At 42.7% G+C, this 21,035-nt stretch overlaps 2 protein-coding genes across 2 annotated transcripts in view; one reads left to right on the forward strand and one right to left on the reverse strand.

Moving 5' to 3' along the window:
• The window catches only part of BEX3 (brain expressed X-linked 3), a 265,627-nt gene that overhangs the window by 183,148 nt on the left and 61,444 nt on the right, over positions 1-21,035 (reverse strand). The gene's annotated exons all lie outside the window — the stretch shown is intronic.
• LOC309652735 (nuclear RNA export factor 3-like) lies at positions 6,669-20,564 on the forward strand (the record flags this gene model as incomplete). Its single annotated transcript, XM_082446754.1, has 18 exons — positions 6,669-14,364; positions 14,585-14,738; positions 15,362-15,445; positions 15,553-15,657; positions 15,782-15,862; positions 15,968-16,037; positions 16,192-16,280; positions 16,403-16,510; positions 16,674-16,783; positions 17,668-17,704; positions 18,069-18,137; positions 18,223-18,278; positions 18,422-18,529; positions 18,636-18,694; positions 18,803-18,918; positions 19,015-19,057; positions 19,782-19,854; positions 20,393-20,564. Exons 1-18 carry the CDS (start codon positions 14,003-14,005, stop codon positions 20,562-20,564), a joined length of 1,896 nt encoding a protein of 631 aa, XP_082302880.1. The 5' UTR covers positions 6,669-14,002.

Genomic DNA, 21,035 nt, shown 5'->3' on the forward strand with positions numbered 1-21,035 from the left:
ATTAGGTTCTAAATTCCAAAAGTAGGGTGAAAATCATATGTCATGAAAATTTCCTGTGGAAATCCCTTCAAGAAGGAATAGAACTGTTCAGAAATCGATACCCACATATAAAGCTATATGCAATCTATAGCCGAAACTATAATGAAGTCCTACCAAGGCTTCAGGAATCAGTGAATCCCTATCCTTTCCAATGATTACAGATCACAGAAAAAAAGTACACCCCAAATGCATGTTTTGGATATCCATTTCTACTTAATAAAGTCCCCCAAATAATAGTCATTTATTATCTCTCAGGATTCAGTATGTTGACTCAGCTGAGTGTTTTTCTGCTCCACATGGTCTCTGTCACTTTAGGTCACAGTCATCTGGAGGCTTAATTCGGCTAGGACATCCAAGAAGGTGTACTCACATGGATGATTGGTGCTGAATGGGGGGCTCAACTGGGGCTGTTAAACTTAGATTCACAGTCTCCTACCCCAGGGTGTCCAGATTTAGCAAATAAAAATAAAAGACACCAAGTTAAATTTCGATTTCAGATAAACAAAATCACATTGCATTTGACATACTTATGCTAAAAATTATCCCTTGGTTCTCTGGAATTCAAATTTAATTGGGTGTCCTGATTTTATCAGGCAACCCAACACAAAGAAGGCTTTGTGGAGGAGAACCAAGGTGCTGGTGGTGAGGTATGGCTGTCTTGTCTTCATGATGTATATGACAAAAAAGCATTGGCGCCTCACCAGAAACAGGTGGCAAAGAGCTTTCTCCCCAAGCCCACTGCCATAGCTATGGATATAACCGGCAACCTGAAGAAGAAACACAGGTGTCAGACAGCTTCTGCTCCAAACCCTGTCACAAACTTCCCTGGAGGCAAGGGGAAGGGGCATCAAGCCTGGCTCCCTGCTGCAGGGAAGGTAAACACAGGAGATACATTGTGTATACCCAGCGATCTCTTATGTAGGTGATAGGCTACCAGGCCTTAAGGACTGGTCATTTTACACTCCCCTATGGGCACTCACTCAAAAACCCCTCTTGGTGATGATGATGATGATGACAGTAATGAAATCCTGTCCCTGGGGCCAAGACACCTGTGAATGGGGACCAAGTGAATTGACTGGTTTTAAGGCGGTAGACAAGGTCTCAGTCAGAACAGGTGCTTCCTCTAGGATAGGTGGTCTGAAGAGTAGGATATTAATGTTGACAAAACTATTTTATGCAAGTGGAACTCTAAATTATATATCCTTTAATCTTCACATTTATTTGAGTAAACTATTATTAAATCCACTGTTTACATCAGAGTATAGGAAGTTTGGAGAAGTTAGATAAAAGGGGGAAACTGCTTTGTTAATGCCTGCTTAGTAGTGTAACCTGGACTTCACTAAAGCTTCTCCTATTGTGTCCTGAAGCCACCAGGACATGTCCTAATCCTAGTTTCTTTCAGTGCTCATATTTCATGCTGCCCAGGGTATCAATTTTTTAAATATAATGAGCCATATTACTCTTAAATTATAATATTAAAATTTAAAAGACTGTATTACAAAATAATCATTAAAACTTGCTTGACAAGGCTGGAGTAAATACTTGAAAATTATATGAAGTGAATTATCATGATACTGAAGCATTCCCAGGAACCAATATAAACAGATAATCTAATGATGTTGTGGTAGGCAGCCCCTAAAACAGTCTCTAATGATCTTCGCCTTCTGGCATTCACTTCCTTATATAATTTGGCCTATTGTGTGTGGGCTGGAGTTAGTGACTTCCTTTAATGGCTAGAATATATGAGAAGAGATGGGGTTCAATTTTGAGACAAGGTTACAAAAAGGCTGTGTCTTCCTTGTTGGTCTCATGCTCATTCTGAGAGAAGCCAGCTACCATATTGTGAGCTACCCAAGTAACAAGGAACCCATGTTTCTGGCCAGAAGTAGTGAGGCCCTGAGACCTGCCAGTAACCAGCTACCTTTGCCTTGATTGCAGCCTTGTGAGAGACCCTGAGCCAGAGCCTTCCACTTTAGCTTCTCCCTGATTCTTGATCCAAAGAAATGGTGTAGTATTATATATTTGTTATTTTAAACATCTAAATTTTTGAGTAATTTATTTTTCACCAATAGATAACTAATATAAATATAAACAGAATTCATTAAAAGAGCAATATACATGTCTTAGAAACATTTAAAAACACAGCTAATGAAATACAAATTAAAACATAAAGAGATACTATTTTTGATGCAAAAAAGCAAGTTGCAAAATATGAATAAGATGATTCCAATATTGAAAAAAATATATGTATGAATAAATATTTTTGTGTATCTGTGACTATGATAATAATTCACCTATAGAGAAACACATCTGGAGAACATGCACCCGTCTGTTGATAATAGACACCTTTGGGTCAGGAGACAGGAGTCAGGCAGGAGGGAGATTCAGGGTAATTTAATTTTATACATGTACAGTTCTATATTGCTTGAAATTCTATAAACAGAAACATTTATTGATAAAAATTTGAAAACACAAAATACTTTCACAGATAAAGTAGTTATAGTTTTATTGTTTTGGAAATGTATTCAAAGAATACTGATTCATACAGAAAAGAATCTGATTACAATTTTTGACAATGGATCTGTACATGTAAGTGTGTGTCAGTGTGGGTTTCTCTGGCTGAAACTTGATAATATCTGTGTGCTTCCATGTCTCAAGTTCTATCACCTTATATATTCATGGGCTGTGGATCCTTGTTATTTGGATTCAAAATCCTTGATGGGCCCCTTTTTAAGTTTGCGAGCTTACGCAAAGTACTTAACCTTTTAGTTTCTTATCTATTTCATCTGTACAATAGGGATGAAAATGCCACATAATAGTTTTATGAATAAATGTTGCCTGGGCCAAAACAAATGTTACTTAATTTTGATATTGTGATGTGTTTAAAGGCCACTAGTATTTTTGCAAGCATAATCATATAGTTGATTTATATCAGTTTCAGGTGTACAACATAGTGATTCAACATTTTTATAGATTATACTCCATTTAAAGTTATTATAAAATAATGGCTATGTTTCCCTGTGCTGTACAATATATCCTCGTAGCTTTTTTATTGTATACATAGTATTTTGTACCTCTTAACTCCCTACCCCTATCTTGCCCCTCCTCCCTTCCCTCTGCCCACTTAGTGAGCAAAATTGGGCACCACTGTGCTATAAGGTAATGGTTACCCACTGGTAACCCCTAGTTTGTTCTCTGTATCTGTGAGTCTTTTTCTTTTTTGATAAATTCACTAGTTCATTTTATATTTTAGATTCCACACATAAGTGATATCATACAGTATTTGTCTTTGTCTAATTTATGTTGATAAGCATAATATGTTCCGAGTCCATCTATGTTGTTGCAAATGACAAGATTTCATTATTTTTTATAGCTGAATGACATTCCATTATATATATACCACATCTTCAACAACCATTCAACTGTTGATGGACACTTAGGTTGCTTCCATATCTTGACTATTATAAATAAGGCTGCTATGAACATTGGGGTGCATGTATCTTTTCCAATAAGTGTTTTTGTTTTCTTTGGAGCTAGACCCAGGAGTGGAATTGCTAGATCATATGGGAGTTCTATTTTTAGTTTTTTGAGGAACCTCCATACTGTTTTCCATAGTGTCTGCACCAACTTACATTCCCAACAACAGTGTACAAGTGTTCCCTTTTCTTTACATCCTCGCCATTTGTTATTTGTAGAATTTTTGATGATAGCCATTCTGACAAGTGTGAGGTGATATCTCATTGTGGTTTTGATGTTCATTTGTCTGATGATTAGCAATGTTGAGCATCTTTCCATGACCTGTTGGCTATCTGTATGTCTTCTTTGGAAACATGTCTATTCAGGTCTTCTGCCCATTTTGTATTCAGTTTGTTTGGTTTTTTGCTATTGAGTTGTATGAGCTGTTTATATGTTTTGGATATTAACCCTTTATTGGTCATATCATTTGAAAATATTTTTCTCGCACTCAGTAGGTTATCTTTTTGTCAAACTGGGTTTTGATGCATCACCAAATTAATCAGATTCAAGGGTTTTGCTCAAAGTATCCATGAGTATGAATGAAAGCATCTTAATTCTTACCTCAATTACTATAGTTTGTTACCTATTGGCAAACGCGTTGTAATGCAGATTTTAATTGTAATGAGTTAAAAGGAAACTCTCTAATTTTGAGAACATAAATTATTTTTGAGAAACGTGTATTTCTACTTGGTTTTGCCAATGATATTCTTACAGCCGTTAATTCATTTCCATTGAGAAATGATATATAGCTTTTCTTTTCTGTTAAAAGCAATATCTCAGTGATATGGTTTTTTTGTGTGTGTGTGTGTGAGTCTATAGGTATAATTTGCTACAAATTGTAACAATTTAAAATTATTATAAATTGGAGGAATAGTCTCCCGTGATCTGAAACTATTACACAGTTCAGCAAAGAAATCACTAGTCATTGAAAAACTAGTGAACATAGTAGTTTCCAACATACATCTTTATTGTTTCACTTTTATAAAACTAATTAACATAAACAAAAATACCAATCAGCATTCATGTAGGAATTATACTTGTTCATCACTGTCTGTTTATGGATACAAACATTGCACCAAAATCAATGAAAGCCTTTTGTAAGAATCAATTGGCTATATGAATTTATAATAAAGAAGATTTTATATTGTATTATTTGTAAATAGCGTGCTGCATATCTTTTTATCACTGAATTTATAATACATATATGAGTGTGTGTGTGTACATGCATGCACATATTTTTTCAGAGAACATATTGTTAAGCTAAACATACCACTGTGTACCTAAATGCTATAATTTCAAATAATCTAGCCTAAATTACCTCCCACTTACCTATTCTAGGCCTCAAATTACTCCATTAAAGATTATCCCATTAGCTTAAAATGTTGAGCCCTTTCAAAAGGCAACTATTTCTCAACAGGGTATTGATGGTAGCTCAATTATATATACTTTTTTTAAACATCTTTATTGGAGTATAATTGCTTTACAATGGTGTGTTAGTTTCTGCTTTATAACAAAGTGAATCAGTTATACATATACATATGTCCCCATATCTCTTCCCTCTTGCATCTCCCTCCCTCCCACCCTCCCTATGCAGCTCAATATCAAAAAAACAAACAACCCAGTCCAAAAATGGGCAGATGACCTAAATAGACATTTCTCCAAAGAAGATATACAGATTGCCAACAAACACATGAAAGAATGCTCAACATCATTAATCATTAGAGAAATGTAAATCAAAACTACAATAAGATATCATCTCACACCGGTCAGAATGGCCATCATCAAAAAATCTACAAACAATAATTGATGGAGAGGGTGTGGAGAGAAGGGAACTCTCTTGCACTGTTGGTGGGAATGTAAATTGATACAGCCACTATGGAGAACAGTATGGAGGTTGCTTAAAAAACTAAAACTAGAACTACCATACAACCCAGCAATCCCACTACTGGGCATATACCCTGAGAAAACCATAATTCAAAAAGAGTCATGTACCAAAATATTCATTGCAGCTCTATTTACAACAGCCAGGACATGGAAGCAACCTAAGTGTCCATCAACAGATGAATGGATAAAGAAGATGTGGCACATATATACAATGGAATATTACTCAGCCATAAAAAGAAATGAAATTGAGTTATTTGTAGTGAGGTGGATGGACCTAGAGTCTGTCAAACAGAGTGAAGTAAGTCATAAAGAGGAAAACAAATACCGTATGCTAACACATATATATGGAATCTAAAAAAAAAAAAATGGTCATGAAGAACCTAGGGGCAAGACGGGACTAAAGACACAGATCTACTAGAGAATGGACTTGAGGATACAGGGAGGGGGAAGGGTAAGCTGGGACAAAGTGAGAGAGTAGCATGGGTGATATGGTTTTAAAACAGTGGAAATAAAAACAAAACTTGTCTCAAATCGTCACAGTAAATTGAAACTAGCTTTTATATTGTTTTCAGTTGTCAGCAAGGGAAACCATAAAGTTAACTATGTATGTCAGTGTTTTGTAGTGTTGCTGTTATTTGCAATTTCCCTCCATCCTTGAATGTATTTTCCACATTGTGCAAACTGAGTGTGAATTCCTGTTATGGTTGTAAACAAAGCCCATAAAATTATATCCAATAAATAAAGCAAGGCCTGGTGAATCAGTAGGAAGAGAAAAGGCCTCGGGTTCAGAAGACGTGGTTTCCAGTCTGGAATCAGCCAATGAGTAGGAGCATGACATGGGGCAGTGTGGGACATTAAGGTCCCAAACCTCAGGTTCCCCATCCCGGGAGTGAGGATTCTCCCCTTCATAGGGTCCTTGTCAGGATTTATTGAAATCACAAGACAGTGTAGCTCACAAAAGTGCTTTAGTCTCAGCCAGGCCTGAAACCTGAGGCTCGGTTTCCTTATCAGTAAAGAATGAATCACAATATGGAGTTTGTAGTTATGTCAAAAGGATTAAATGTTATATGTAGATTAAAAGATAAGCCAGTGTCATATTATGCACATAATTAATGAGAATATAAAAATGATGATATCTCATCAGGGGTTAAAGGAACATTTTGCTTCCTTCCTTAATTTTTTAAAAATATTTTCCAAGTTCATTTAAATATTTTGAAATATATTTAAGAGTATTCCACGCAGCAAATTATTCAAAAACTTTCAAACCTGGAATTTTACCTCTGGAAAGTTCATTTGGTCTTTACTATGCAAAACTACGCCTGCTAAAAATCACAGACTCTCGTTGTAGTACTCTCATGGGCTCTTGTAGAGGAAGGAGCATCAATCCACAGCCTCCTCAGCTTCTCTGAACTACACGCTCTGATTGCTGTCTGTGGAAGAACTCTGCATTTCCGTTGCTGAACTGACCTTTGTCCCCAGCACCCCCCTCAAAAGTGGCAGAGAGAATCTGAGGCAAATCTTCAGACAAGATATTTGAAAATGTCAGCATCTTAAGTCCACTGTGTGATGCTACAGCCTATGAAACATTGTGAGCTCACAGTCTTTGGTCCCCTTTCACATGAAAAATGTGTCTGGAGATGGTAAAGGTGGTGCAGTTACTAGATGCCTAGTGGTAATCACACCAGTAGGGTATGTCTGAGACTTCTCATGTGAAGTGAAGTTTAAGCTGAGATCTGAGCCTAAGAGGCTTTAGCCAGCAGAAGAGGAGAGGGTGGAGACTAGCCAGATATAACAGGAAGGAAATACCCTGTAACCTGGTTTATCCATTTGGAAAATCCAGAGTGGCAATCCCTTACCCAGAAGTTTGTCACGCTGGGAAAAACTTTGTGAAACTTAACAGGACAGTTGTAGAAAGTACCTGAACCCCTTCTGCCCTCCTTGCTCCCACCTCAGGCCTTTACTGACCACCAGCCCTCTAAGAGGAGTCCTATATTATTACTCTGATTTCTGTCTGTGAAACCATAGAGAAGAAGAAAATCGTTAGGTAAAGCAATTTGAGCATGATTTTATTTTACATGTTCTTCCACCACACGCAGTGCAAGGTAACTTTTAATAGATTTTTCTTTCCCTTTCCCAAATAACATTTTTCACTGGAGAAAATTCAGAAATTGGAGGTCTGTGCCACCTGGTGAGCATATCTGGAATGGCAGCTTGGATGTCACATAGCAGGAAGCCTTGGCAGGAGGAAGGGAGCAAGGTGCCCATCGGACGGAAATATCTGGAAGATTTTGTGGCGAATGAAGCATTAAGGGTGAGTTAGAGCCCAGGTACATTAAGTCTAGTGGCAAGAATTTTCTTCAGCCCCTTCCTCCCAATAGTGACAGGAAACCTTTATATGTATAATTGAGAGACAAGGGTAATGTGAAAAAATATATAGATTTATATATAAACACAGTTGTCACATACATAATTTTTTTGCAGTGAAATTCCCAGCTAGGTATATACTATAATGTTATAAAAATTTGCATCATTTATTCTTCTGATTTCAAATTAATATCTTTCTTTCCAAAACTAATGAAATGCAGGAATGTGTATATGCTAGAGAAAATATTTTTCTATTTTTTTTCATCTTTTTACATAGCAAGATGTATATTGTTGGTAAACTCAGCCATAAAAAGAAAAGAAATTGAGTTATTTGTAGTGAGGTGGATGGAGTTAGAATCTGTCATACAGAGTGAAGTAAGTCAGAAAGAGAAAAACAAATACAGTATGCTAACACATATATATGGAATCTAAGGGAAAAAAAAAAGGTCATGGGCTTCCCTGGTGGTGCAGTGGTTGAGAGTCCGCCTGCCAATGCAGGGGACACGGGTTAGAGCCCTGGTCTGGGAAGATCCCACATGCCGCGGAGCAACTGGGCCCGTGAGCCACAACTACTGAACCTGTGCGTCTGGAGCCTGTGCTCCGCAACAAGAGAGGCCGCGATAGTGAGAGGCCCGCGCACCGCGATGAAGAGTGGTCCTCGCTAGCCGCAACTAGAGAAAGCCCTCGCACAGAAATGAAGACCCAACACAGCCAAAGATAAATAAATTAATTAATTAAAAAAAAAAAGGTCATGAAGAACTTAGTGGCAAGATGGGAATAAAGACACAGACCTACTAGAGAATGGACTTGAGGATATGGGGAGGGGGAAGGGTAAGATGTGACAAAGTGAGAGAGTGGCATGGACATATATACACTACCAAACGTAAAATAGATAGCCAGTGGGAAGCAACCGCATAGCACAGGGAGATCAGCTCTGTGCTGTGTGATCACCTAGAGGGGTGGGATAGGGAGGGTGGGAGGGAGGGAGATGCAAGAGGGAAGAGATATGGGAACATATGTATATGTATAACTGATCCACTTTGTTATAAAGCAGAAACTAACACACCATTGTAAAGCAATTATACTCCAATAAAGATGTCAAAAAAAAAATAGTTTATATTTCCCGGATGTATTTCTCTGTGTACAGTACTATATAAGTTAGTTTACGTGAACATACTTATTCTTCCAAAATTTGCTCACAATATGTATGCATACTATGTATACATATGTTATATGTGTATGCTTATGTGTATATGTATATGTAAATATATGTACACATACATACATGCATATATAATTGTTTTTGTATTTGTTTAATCTTTATATGTTTGTGATTCATAGTTCTTATTTAAATTTTTTGATAGACTTTGAATGATGCTCTTTTACTAATCAGATTTATTTATGTTATATAATATTAAACATTTGGCTATAAAATATGTCCCAAACACTTTCCCAATAATTCGCATTCCTTTATATGTGACATTTCTGTTTGGGAGACATGGGCTTTTCCTAACTTTCCTTCAATTTCTCTAATTAAGTTTGTGACAGAGTTAAAAGCTTTTCTTGGGTCACATATATCGTTTTGGTTGTCCTAGTGTCAATGCCACGCTGATAGGGTACTCAAACAGCCCTCTCCCCCATGTCTTGGTCTTGAAGGGGATGTAGATGAAATCTACTCCCTTGAGCCTGGAGGCCTGGATATGGGGTACAGAGATTGAACTGTCCTGGGGAATTTGTGTGGGGCTCAGGTTGAAGCAGAGGAAATTAACCTCCATGGAGGGAAGGAAATGATCATTTATGGAATTATTTTAGGCCAGAGGCACTTTACATGGTGTCTCCTATAAGCAAACATGTATTCAAATATTTTCCCCAATATTCACCAATGTAGAATTTGGTCTAAAGCTCTTTTCCATTTTGCCCTGAAGCCATCAAGGCTTTGAATCTAGAATTCCCAGTGGACTAGTATTTGATGCAACCCTATGTATTACTCATTTTTTCTGTCATAGCTGTGTTATTTTTAAATTTAAAAAATCCATGAAAATTAAAGCAATTTCTGTATTGTCAAAAGAGAAAAAATTAAAAGTTTGAAAAGCTGGGAGACAACATTTGAAACAGTATTACAGATTTTGTGCTCATGTGCGAGAACAAACAGGATTTCTGTTAATCAGCAGAGAAAGGGACAAAAGATAACCACAAATAATTCAATTCATCTAAAAATAAAAATGCTTCTTCAGTAAAGATCTAGAAAGATGCCAAACCATTAACTGAAGAAGCGAAAATCGAAAGATGTCATAATAAATGAAAAAAATCAATTTGCATAAAATTGCTTATGAAATTGAAAATTTTATTTTTATTTATTTATTTGTTTATTTATTTATTTTTGCACCTTGCAGCATGTGGGATCTTAGTTCCCCAACCAGGGATCAAACCTGTGTCCCCTGCATTGGGAGCGCAGAGTCTTAACCACTGGACCGCCAGGGAAGTCCCTGTAATGGCAAAATTTAAGAAGAATATGTACAGAACTGCATAACTACACAAATGTTTTAAGTTAGGTATTCACACCACCTAAAGAGAAACACATCTGGAAAATGTGCACCAATCTTTTTACATTGGATATATTGGGTATCTGTGAGTCATGGTGAGGGGATCACGTAGATGGAAGGTGCAGAATGATTTTATTTTCTAAGTATACATTTTTAATGTTTAAGATTATGTGATTAGGCTAATCTGTCGAGAGGAACACTTGAAAGGATTTAATAATCGACTGACAAAAAAAGTTCACGTATATTTACCATGTTATCAAAGAGTTCACATGATACTGTTTCATAAAAAGTCAGAATTTTCAACTTTTGACTTGACAGTGTATCTGTGTATTCATATGCATTTCTGTCTTACATTTCCCTCACCTCAGATGTTCACACTCTCATGTGCAGATTTTTCTTCACCTCTCTCAGGCATTGGACTTCAGGGCATAGAGATCTAGGAAGGGAAGGAGGGCAAGTAGTGGAAAATTCCAGAAGGTATTGGAAAATTCCACAAAGTTCTGGCTCATAAACTGGAGCCCAGGCTCCTCCCTCCTTCCCTCTTTACAAATCCCTCTGATTTGAGACTTTCAGAGCTACAGTTGTGGTTCTAGCCACTAGGGGATATCTGCCTACAGTGACTACATTTTTTTTAAAAAAGGAAAGGCTATGGGTTTCTGTTTGTTTGTTTGTTGTTTGTTTTCACTGTCATTACAGTGACCCACCAAACTCTGTTTGGTATTTACTTTATATTTTCAAGTGTCTTTTGTTGTTGTTGTTTTGGTATTATCTCTCTGGAATGGGTTAGAGTTAATTCTAGCCATTTGATTATTTTTAGACTATTCAGTTACTTTGTGTAAACTTCAGAAAATCCCCTATATTGCACCAAGAATTTAGTAAAGCTATGCATGGAGAAGTCATCTTCCATTCCATGGAGCTCAATTCCAGTCTCTGTTTCTCTAGGTAGCATCTGAATGACCCTAGACAAGCTCCAGCACCTCAGTAAGCCTCAGCAACCTTGGAAAGTTGGTGATTCTGATATCAGAGTCCCCTTGTGAGGAATTCATGAAAGAATAGAGGCAATGTAGCAAGTACAGAGCCTGGCCTACAGCTGGCACACAGAGTTCTCTGGGTTTGCCGAATGAAGGAACACAATGTAGTGTAGCTGATCCAGAGTCTGGCATACAGAGCTCCCTGTGTTTGTAACCAGAATTACCAAGGTCCCCTAAGCCTCCTGATTCCAGATGGCCTCCTCTGCAAGGGTGGTACAGTTGGAAAGAGTTCCCTGGGTGTTAGGCTGGTAGCAAACTCAGGGGGCAGTAATTACAGGAAGTTAAGTCTCCTCTGGCCCCCAGGGCTCTCCTCCTCTATGCCCTTGGGGAAGGGACTTCCTGTTAGGACGCCATCTTGTTTGTGTGGCTCTGACAAAGTGGTTTGGGGCTTGCACTCTCCTTCTTCGGCAGCCCTTCCTGATATTCTCCAAACCTCCAGCTCCAGACCCACAGATTCTCTTCACGAGCGGCCTGTGAGGAGGGCGGTGACAGATCACTGCCTTCAGGCCACCCCATGGGTGAGTTGGTCAGCATGAGACCTTGTCCTCAGGTCCCCACAGGGCAGGAGGGGTTCTGGGGTCCCTCCCTAACCCCAACCCACAGGACCCCCAACAAGCTAACCCTCCTTTAGAGGAGGCATGCAGAGGGCTCAGGCTCACTATTTCCCACTCTCTTGAGGAAATGGGTCAAGTGGGCTCTGACACACCCATCCTGATTCCATGTGGAAAATCTCCCCTCTTATGGAAATGGCCATGGCTGAGGTGAATTATTTCCCCTGGCTAAGGAAAAGGCACAAGTCATGTGATCTTCTCAGGTCTAGGGTTTGGAGAGTAGGGAGGGTCACCTAGGTGGGGCGTGGGATTGTGTAAACTAATATTCCTTGGATTTATACGAGGTGGGGGAGGGGCAGAAAACCCACCATTACCACTGAATATTACATTAACTAGTCAGGGTAAATTGTATTAGTCCATAGAAGCTTACTGAGGCTTGCTTTGTTGCCCAGCATATGATCTATTCTGGAACGTTCGATGAGTAGTTGTTATGTGCATTGTTCTATGTCAATTAAATACATTTGTTAACTTAAGTAACATTTTGAATCCTTCTCCGTCTAGCTGAGTTTTTGTCTGCCATTTTGTGCATCACCCAGTGAGCTGTGTTAAAATGTCCCACTGTGACTGTGAATTTGTCCATGCTCTATTTCTGTTAGATTTTGCTTTGCATATTTTGGCTCTATTTTAGGACATGTATACAAGTTTAGAATTTTATATTAATATCTCCTTATTGCATTGAACCTGTTATCACAAAGAAATCTCCTTCTTTCTCTAGTGATGCTTTTTTCTTTAAGGTGTACCTTTTCTTTTACTAATAGGGTTATACCAGCTTTCTGTAGGTTGCTGTGGAAAAGGTATACATTTTGCCATTTTTTTAATTTTCAAATTTTCTAGATGATTAAAATTTGCATGTGTCTCTTTTCAGGAGCATTTGATGGAAGGTTTCTTGTCCAGTCTGATAATAGCTGTCTTTCTATTTGGAATATTAATCTGAAATTTTTAATGTAAAAGTAGATGTAATTTGGTTTATATATACTATCTTACTGTATATTTATTTTTGCCTCTTCTAAGTTCTTTTTCCTTTCCTTTCCTTTGAAATGATTAACATTTTATAGCTATTAAATTGTTACCTCATGTGGCTAGATAAACATTCTTTTGCCATTCTTGTAGTGTTTACCCTTCAGATTACAGTGTACATTTTTGCCGTTTCAGTCTAATGTTAGTTAATTAGTTCTTTAAAACTCCTCAGACAATTAGGGGACCTTGAGACACTTTGATTCCATATATCCTCCAAATTTATTGTTATGCATTTTCATTCTCTATATATTTAAATCCCCAGAAGAAATTACTATCATTGTGTTATATAGTCAACACTCATTTAAATTTGCCTACATATTCACAAATGTCATTAGTCTTTCTTTCCTGTATCTATGTGCCTCCACCTGGGAGGATATTTCTTCTGCCCAAAGAAGAGCCTGTAACATTTCTTTTAGTTTGAGTCTTCTGGTCACATATTTTCCAAGTTTTTGCTACACGATGATGAAATGAATGCATATTTTAGGACTGTTTTTCCTTAAAGCATACTTTTTCTCCTATTACAATAATACTGTTACACTGAGTTGATATCTTGTTACTTTTGGAAACTTCTCAACCAAGATCTCTTCAAATACCACTTCTCCGCTGTTCCCTCCCCTTCTTTCCGGGACTCACATTAACCATGTGTGAGGTATGTTCACTGCATCACCTTTAATTATCTCCCCCTCGCTTTTGGTATTCTCCATGTTATGTCTCTCCAGGCTCCATTGTGGATCTTTTCATCGGACTTATCTTTCATACCTCTAATTCTTCCGTCAGGCAGGGAGGTCACCTCTGACCCTTGAACCATCACACCAGGGTAGATTTCAGGGTAGGTTTTATTGTGCTCCTAGAGCCGAGCAGAGAAGAGAGAGTTAGAGATGAAAAGCCACTTGTCCCAGGTCACATAACCTGAACCAAGCAGAGCAGGGACTAACATCACAGACTAAACCCTGGGTCCAGACCCTTTCCTCTGTGCTTGTTTTCTTCTTGGCTGTGAATGCTCCCCACCTCTTGTTTCCTGAGAAGCAGAAACACAGTGAAGTCTCTCAGCCTTTTTTTTTTCTTCCTAACTATGATAATTTCCTATTTAGATTATAAAGTTGGTGATATTTCTTCATTAGCCGGATATTTACCCAGGAATTTTTCTGGTACTGAGACCATTGATGTGATATTCTCAATTTCAGGGTACAATAAGCAAGTTACCTCCTTACAAAGAAGAGCAAGACGCTGGCGTATTTACCAAAGGAGGTATAACAATTGGTCTGAACAAGTCAGGTCTGGTATTCATCCTTCATCCCAGCAACAACAAGATGGAGATCAAGCAACAAGTGATGTTCACAAGGATACTGGAGTAAGATAGTAAGTGACGAGGCAGCATGGCTGACAAGTATCAACCAGTGAAAAACAAAACCTTGTAGTTAAATATGTCATTCTTCTCTCTAACCTGGAAGAGTGAGGAATGATGGGATCAGGTTAATGGTTGAGCAATCTTTATTGTAGCTCTGCTATCATTGGGGAAAATGTAGAGAAGACTTCCCAAGGCTATACGGACCACTTTCTTCTCTCCACTTCCCCACAGTGCTCCCTATGCCATTCCATCCTGTCATCGGAGAGGCAATTTTCAGAAACAAGACGAAACCCATGTTAACAAGGAGACAGAGCAAAAGCCTCCAGAGAGACGAATGGAGAGAAACAGGCAGGATGAGACCTTGGGGAGCTGGTTCAAGACCACAGTGAGTGTGCTGGCTAAATGGACCTGACATGTAGAAGAAGATGACAGAGGGAGTCATGTTGGGCGCGTGTAGAGATGCTGGGAACTTTTCTCTCGTGGCAGTGGAGTTGGTAATCTGTCTTGTTATTACTAGGAGTTAACTTCCTAGATCATGTGAGGGCAGGTTCAGAGAAGCAACATAAAGGGAGCAGACTGACTGCAGGGAGCATGGGAGAGGCTGTCTAAAAGCAAAGGAGGAAACTACTGCCAAGGAGATGGAGCAACTTCACACCAGAAGACGCAGTTTGGCTCAAGCTGAGTGTGGGAGGAGGTTGAGTCTCTGGGGTCCTTGTCAGAGGGGCAGGCCAGGTCTGCCTTAGGTAGGATCTCTTAGAACTTTATAAAAGTAAGTACATGTGAAAGACATGAAGTCGATTATTTCAGGAAAAGTATTTAAGTGGAAAGAAAGGGTATTTAGGAAGTCCATGTCTGGTGTAAAAGTTAGCGATAACAGATATTGTCCTACCTTAAGAAATTACCTAAAGCCTGAAAAAAGGTCCTAAAGCAAGACACAGCTGGGTCTTATCTTAACCTTGGATTCCATTGTATCAATTTTCTTTCCCCAATTATTTCTTTGGCTCCTAGATTCCCTTCGGTATTCAATATGATGAAAAGTGGCTGCTGAATTTGATTCAGAAGCAATGCAGTGTCCCCTTCACCCCAGTCGAAGTAAGAGAGGACATGGAGGCCCATGAGAGGAAACGGGGTAGATGGCAGGCCCAGATGAGAAAAGCCTCTGGTCTCATATTATGCTTCTCTTGTCACTCTCCCTACAGTTTCACTATGAGAAAATGCAGGCCCAGTTCTTCGTTGAGAATGCCAACATTGCCTTCGCACTGAAGAATGTCAACGGCAAGATTTACAATGAGGCTAATGAAAGGGTGTGTGTCAAGGGCATGAGCAGGGCTAGCAGGGGGCAAGAGGGCAGGACAGGGGCATGGTCTTGCTTGTTCCCAGGGCTCAGATTTCCTGGAGCTTACCCAGCCCCTCTTGTGTTCTCAACAGATATCTATCTTTGTTGATCCCTGTGATGCACCCCACTCTGTGCTGAAGGAGCTGAGGTCAGAAAAGGTGGAGCAGATAAAGGTAATGCAGACTCAACACAACCTGTGCACTCACAGCCAGACCCACCTATTGCCCCCGATCACCACCTCAGACTCAGAGCCCTGAACCCCATCCCTAACTCTGCAGCTGCCCGTGAAGGAACGACACGATGCCTCCCAGCAATCTCTTGACATCCAGAGGCTCTGCTCTGACCCTGGTATGGCTACAGCAGTAATTGTAGAGCAGGTGAGGGCAGAGGGGTCTAGCTGGGAAGGATACTCAGGAATGGTACCTCGGGGAGGGGTTGGTGCTGGAGCTGTACCAGCCAGGAGCCTCTCAGCCTCTGTTTCCCTCCTCCTGGCTTCCTGGAGACTTGATGACCCGTGGTACTGGAATGCCGCGAAACCCTAGAAATGGCATGGCCGCCTCCCTGCAGATCCATCCAGGGAATATGCCCAAGGTGAGGACCTTAGACCCAATGTTGGGGCTGGTGGTGATGGTGGGAGAGATTAGGTAGAAGAGGCAGATTGGTCTCAGGTATCCCCTGCTGGGGTCCTCACTCCAACTCTTTCTTCATCATAGCTTTTGCCCTTGGAGCTGAGCAATAAGAAACCCTACCAGCTGCATGGCCTGTCCAACTCTATGCCGAATGCTTCCAACACCAAGAACTTGAACCTCTCCAACACTGAGGTGAGGTGTGGTACCCAGATCCATCTTTGAAGGGAAGGTGGGAAAGCTCATGTGATGGTGACAGAGGAAGGGAAATGGATTTGTAGGAAAAGGAAGGGACTGGGGTGCATGGCCATCTTGGCTCTGTTTCTCTGGCCCATGTGGTTCCTCCTCATAATCACAGGTGAAGTCTGCAGGGGAGATGGACAAGGGTGAGCGGCTGGAGCCAGAAGGGATGTGTGCAGACAGAAACCCCCTGTGCACCAGCTTCCCTGATAAGTCAACCAACATAAGGTCAGATGTATCCTCTGTTACCCACTGGGAGCCTGAGCTACTCCCGAAAGTGGCCGTTTGCAAGGGGCAGCTGACATGGACCTCAGGGAGGACTACAGGCCCTATGCTCTCCTCTCTGCATCACAAAGTTGACAAAGTTTCAACCAACATCCAATGGGCCCCCAGCCCAATATCTGCATATTTTACATTCTTACCTGCTGTGTCTGAGCCATTCTGGGGCAGGTGAAGAGCTGCAAAAGGGGCGCCGTTTCCCCTTTCTTCTCTCTTCTTCCCTTACCCCCACCATGGGAGAGCTTCTTTCCCTTCCCTTTGTTTTCTCTCTCTCCCTTGCCTCTAGGCCCGAATGTCTCTGTCATCTCTCCCCTCGTACCTTCACTCCTTTTCTGTCTTCATCCCCCTTCATCTCCCTCCCTGCCTCCTGAGCCCCACCTCACTCACCTCCCTGCCCCAGCATCCTGGGCCATCCATGGGGGGAGTCCAGGTCTTGGTCCAGGTCTTGGCAGAGTGCTGGACCCCCAGTGAGGTAGCAGAGCCTCGGACACACACCCCATTCCCTCTTCTCTCCACATCCTGCAGTGGGGCCCGGGAGGAAGGAAGGGAGGGGAAGGAAGCCCTGCAGCATGGGTTTGAAATGCTGGTCCTTGTGGCACTGGAGAAGAGAGTCCGGGCATTCTGTGGGGGAGCTACCCAGGGGAAGGAGAGGAAGGGAGGGAGGGAGGCGGAGAGGGAGGTAGGGCATGCTCTCGCTCTGTGTCAGTCGATGGGGAACGTGTTCAGGGCCCTGGAAGGCTGGGACACTGGGGTGTGGGTGTACTTGCTCCCATGAGGAGGAGGGTCACCACCATAGTTTCACTGACTTTTCTGTTTTGTCTTGATTTTGGCAGCTCCATCCTGGAATTGTTCCCCAAGTTACTAACCTTGGTAAGTGTATACCTTGTTCACTGACTCCTCTAACTGGCACTGACAGCACCCACAAACTACTCTGAACCCCGTTGGGTCTTGCCCCAGTTACAGTTTTGAAACTGACCCTTAAAAGTCCTGGGCGGAGGGGGATGGTACAGCCCCTGTGGGAACCTGACAAAGGCTCTGGATCTTCTTCAACCACGTTCTTCACAGGCTTGGGGAACCCACGGTGATGATCCAAACTGTAGTCCTGCCCATGGAATTTCCAGGGCCCTTTCACCCCTCACCTCTGACCCTCACCCTCTCTTGGGCCCATCCTTTTCCCTGATCATCCGGTACCACCTCCTGGTCTGCACTGCTGACTTCCTCTTCTCTTCCCCAGGGCGGCCAGGAGACATCCCCACTGGCTAAGTGTGGTATTGAAGCCTGCAAGCGCTTACCAACCTGCAAGGTGAGGATGGACGATCAAGTCGGGTTGTAAGTGGTGCATGAGAAGGGGGTGTCAGCCCTGGTCCTGAGGACTGTTTTGATTCCAGGGCAGCTACTTTGGATCTGATGAGCTGAAGAGCCTAGTCCTGCAATTCCTGCAGCAGTAAGTACCTCTGGGAAGCTGAGCAAGGGGGGGAGGGCGAGGACAGGTGAGGCCACCTAAGCACAGGTCTGCTCAGGGCAGTTTCCAAGTCTCATGTGAGGTCCAGACCACAGAGATAGACTGTCCTCAATGCTCCCCCTCAGGTACTACTTGATCCATGACTATGGAGACCGACGGGGTCTCGTGGGTGCTTATCACGAGGAGGCCTGCTTCTCCCTGACCATTCGCTTCCACCCCGAGGACCCATCCCCGTGAGTATCACAGCACAGGCTCTGCTCCTGGGTCATGTGGCTCCCCAGCAGACACAGGCCAGGTCCTGCAAACACCCACCACCCACTGTTGCTCTTTGTCTCCTAGAAGCAGCTTGTGCAAGTACTTCAAGGACAGTAGGAATATGAAGAAGCTCACGGACCCCCGTGAGTGTGTGATGGGAAGACTGGGTGGGAAAGGGCGGTGAAGGGGTCAATCATAGGGCCCAGGGCGTGGCAGCCCCTGACCTTCGCTCGCTTCCCCTCCCCTCACAGACCTGCGGGTCCAGCTGCTGAAGCACACAAAACGTGACATTGTGCACACCCTCTGTGTGTTGCCCAAGACTCAGCATGACTTAAGCTCCTTCGTGGTGGACACGTGGTCCCAGACGGTGAGCTCCTGCTTCCTCCCTCGCGGGGGGCCCAGGAAGCCGCAGGTGGGTAGGAGGTGCAGGTGGTGACTGGGCGCCTGGGCTCTTCCCTTTCAGGAAACGATGCTCTGCTTCTCTGTCAGCGGGGTGTTCAAGGAAGGTGAGTGTGTGTAGACCCCCTCCCCAGTTGCCCCACTGATGCCTCCCCCAGGCCAGGCTCAATCCCAGAACCACCCAGCTTCCCTGACCCCTTCCCTTCCTTTCCGTTCCCTTCCCTTTCCTTCCCCTTCTCTTCCCTTCCCTTCCCTTTCTTTCCCCTTCTTTTCCCTTCCTTCCCTTCCCTCCCCTCCTCCCCTCCCCTCCTCGCTTCCCCTCCTCCCTTCCCCTCCCCTCCCTCCTCTGCCCTCCGCTCAACCTCCCCTCCCCTCCCCTCCCCTCCCCTTCCCCACTGTGTTCTCCAGCCCTCAGGCTTCCCACAGACAATCCAGGTCTGAGCTGTGTCCATGCCTGTCTGCCCTGCACACCCTGGGCGTTGGGGACACAGGCTGCGGAGTTTGGTGGCTCTCATCCCAGATACTCACTCTGAGAACTTGGGCCGTTACTTAACCTCTCAGTTTCCTCATTTGCAAAATGGGGTAGTAGTATCCACCTCTTGGGCGGCTGTGAAAAACGCATCCCGTGAACCTGTGTAGTCGTTGTCAGGGGCCCTGTCACTGGGCGCAGACTGCTCCTAGAGTTGCCCTCCCGATTCCCGACACCCTGGCCCCCGTGAACAAATGCCCTCTCAGCATGAGTGTGAAGTCACAGCCTGACTGGGGACCGCCGTGTGAGCGTGTACAGCACGTGCGGCTCTAAGGGGTACTGTTGTTTGTTTGCTGTTGAAGTGGAAGGAAGTTCTCAGGGCTGTGTGCGTGCCTTCACCCGGACCTTCATCGCTACCCCTGCCAGCTACTCCAGGTGAGAGCCCTGTTGTGGGCGGGAATGCCCATCCCCGCCTGCGCTCAGGGGCGTGGGAATGCGGTGGCACAGACCTTAGGTCTACTCGGTATTGTGGGAAGCCAGCAGGGAGATCTCAGGAGCAGTCTAGCCTAGTGGTTAAGAAGAGCATGGCGTCTGGAATCGGCCTATGCGTTCTCTCCTTGACCCAACACTCACTCGCTGTGTGACCTTGGTCAAGTCACATGACCTCTCTGTGACTCAGTGTCTTCTTCCGAGAATGGGGATCAGAGTGTCCACCCCTTGGGCTGTGGTAAAGGGTAAATGCGAAATTGCCCGTGGGTTGGGGATAAACCTATAAATCGAGTGAAGGTGGTAGACAGTCTCTCCAAAGGTGGGCTCTGTGGGGAGGGCCAGAGGTACCAGTCAAGGAACCTGGGAGACAGACAGAGGAGGGGCGTGGAAGGAATCTGGTTGCTGAGTGCCAGTGGCAGCGGAGTCAATATTGGGGGTGTGGGTGTCCATCCAGGCGTAGTCTGAGGGCCCATTTTTCCTTCAGTCTGTGCATCGTGAATGACCAGCTGTTTGTGAGGGACGCCAGCCCCAGTGAGACCCAGAGTGTGTTCTCCATCCCAGTGCCTATGCCCACCTCCAGCTCCATGCACACCCTCTCCCAGGAGCAGCAGGACATCATGCAGGCATCTTCCACCCGACCTGAGGTGAACCGCTAGTGGAATCAGAAGTGAGTGCTTGGTTTGCCTGGGCATAGGAGGGAGCTGGGAAGAGTAGAGGGGTGACTAATGGGAACTTGAAGGTAATTATTTTACATCTATTTTTTTCTTACAACCGTTTAGTTGTGAGAAATTCCCTAATTTCATGCTAATACCTTTCCATGTATTATAAAATACAGGTTTCCTATCTTATATACTGTTTTGAAACTTCTTTTGTTTATTATTAGTACCAGCATTTCCTCTCAGTATATGTGAAGCTACATTATTCTTTCTAAGATCAATATATTAAACAATTGAATTCCAGGAAGCCATAAGCTATTATTGATAGGCATTTACCTTTTCGCTTCTTTTTCAGCATTACATGCTGTGGCATCTGCTCATTCTGGTACATACATGTTGGTAAACTTGAAGGCGTGCTCTTGTAGCATAGATTTAGCTGTGACGTTGTGTGGTCAAGTGTCTCCAGTTTGG

This window comes from Balaenoptera physalus (assembly GCF_965194825.1).
Source record: "Balaenoptera physalus genome assembly, chromosome: X".
NCBI lineage: Eukaryota > Metazoa > Chordata > Mammalia > Artiodactyla > Balaenopteridae > Balaenoptera > Balaenoptera physalus.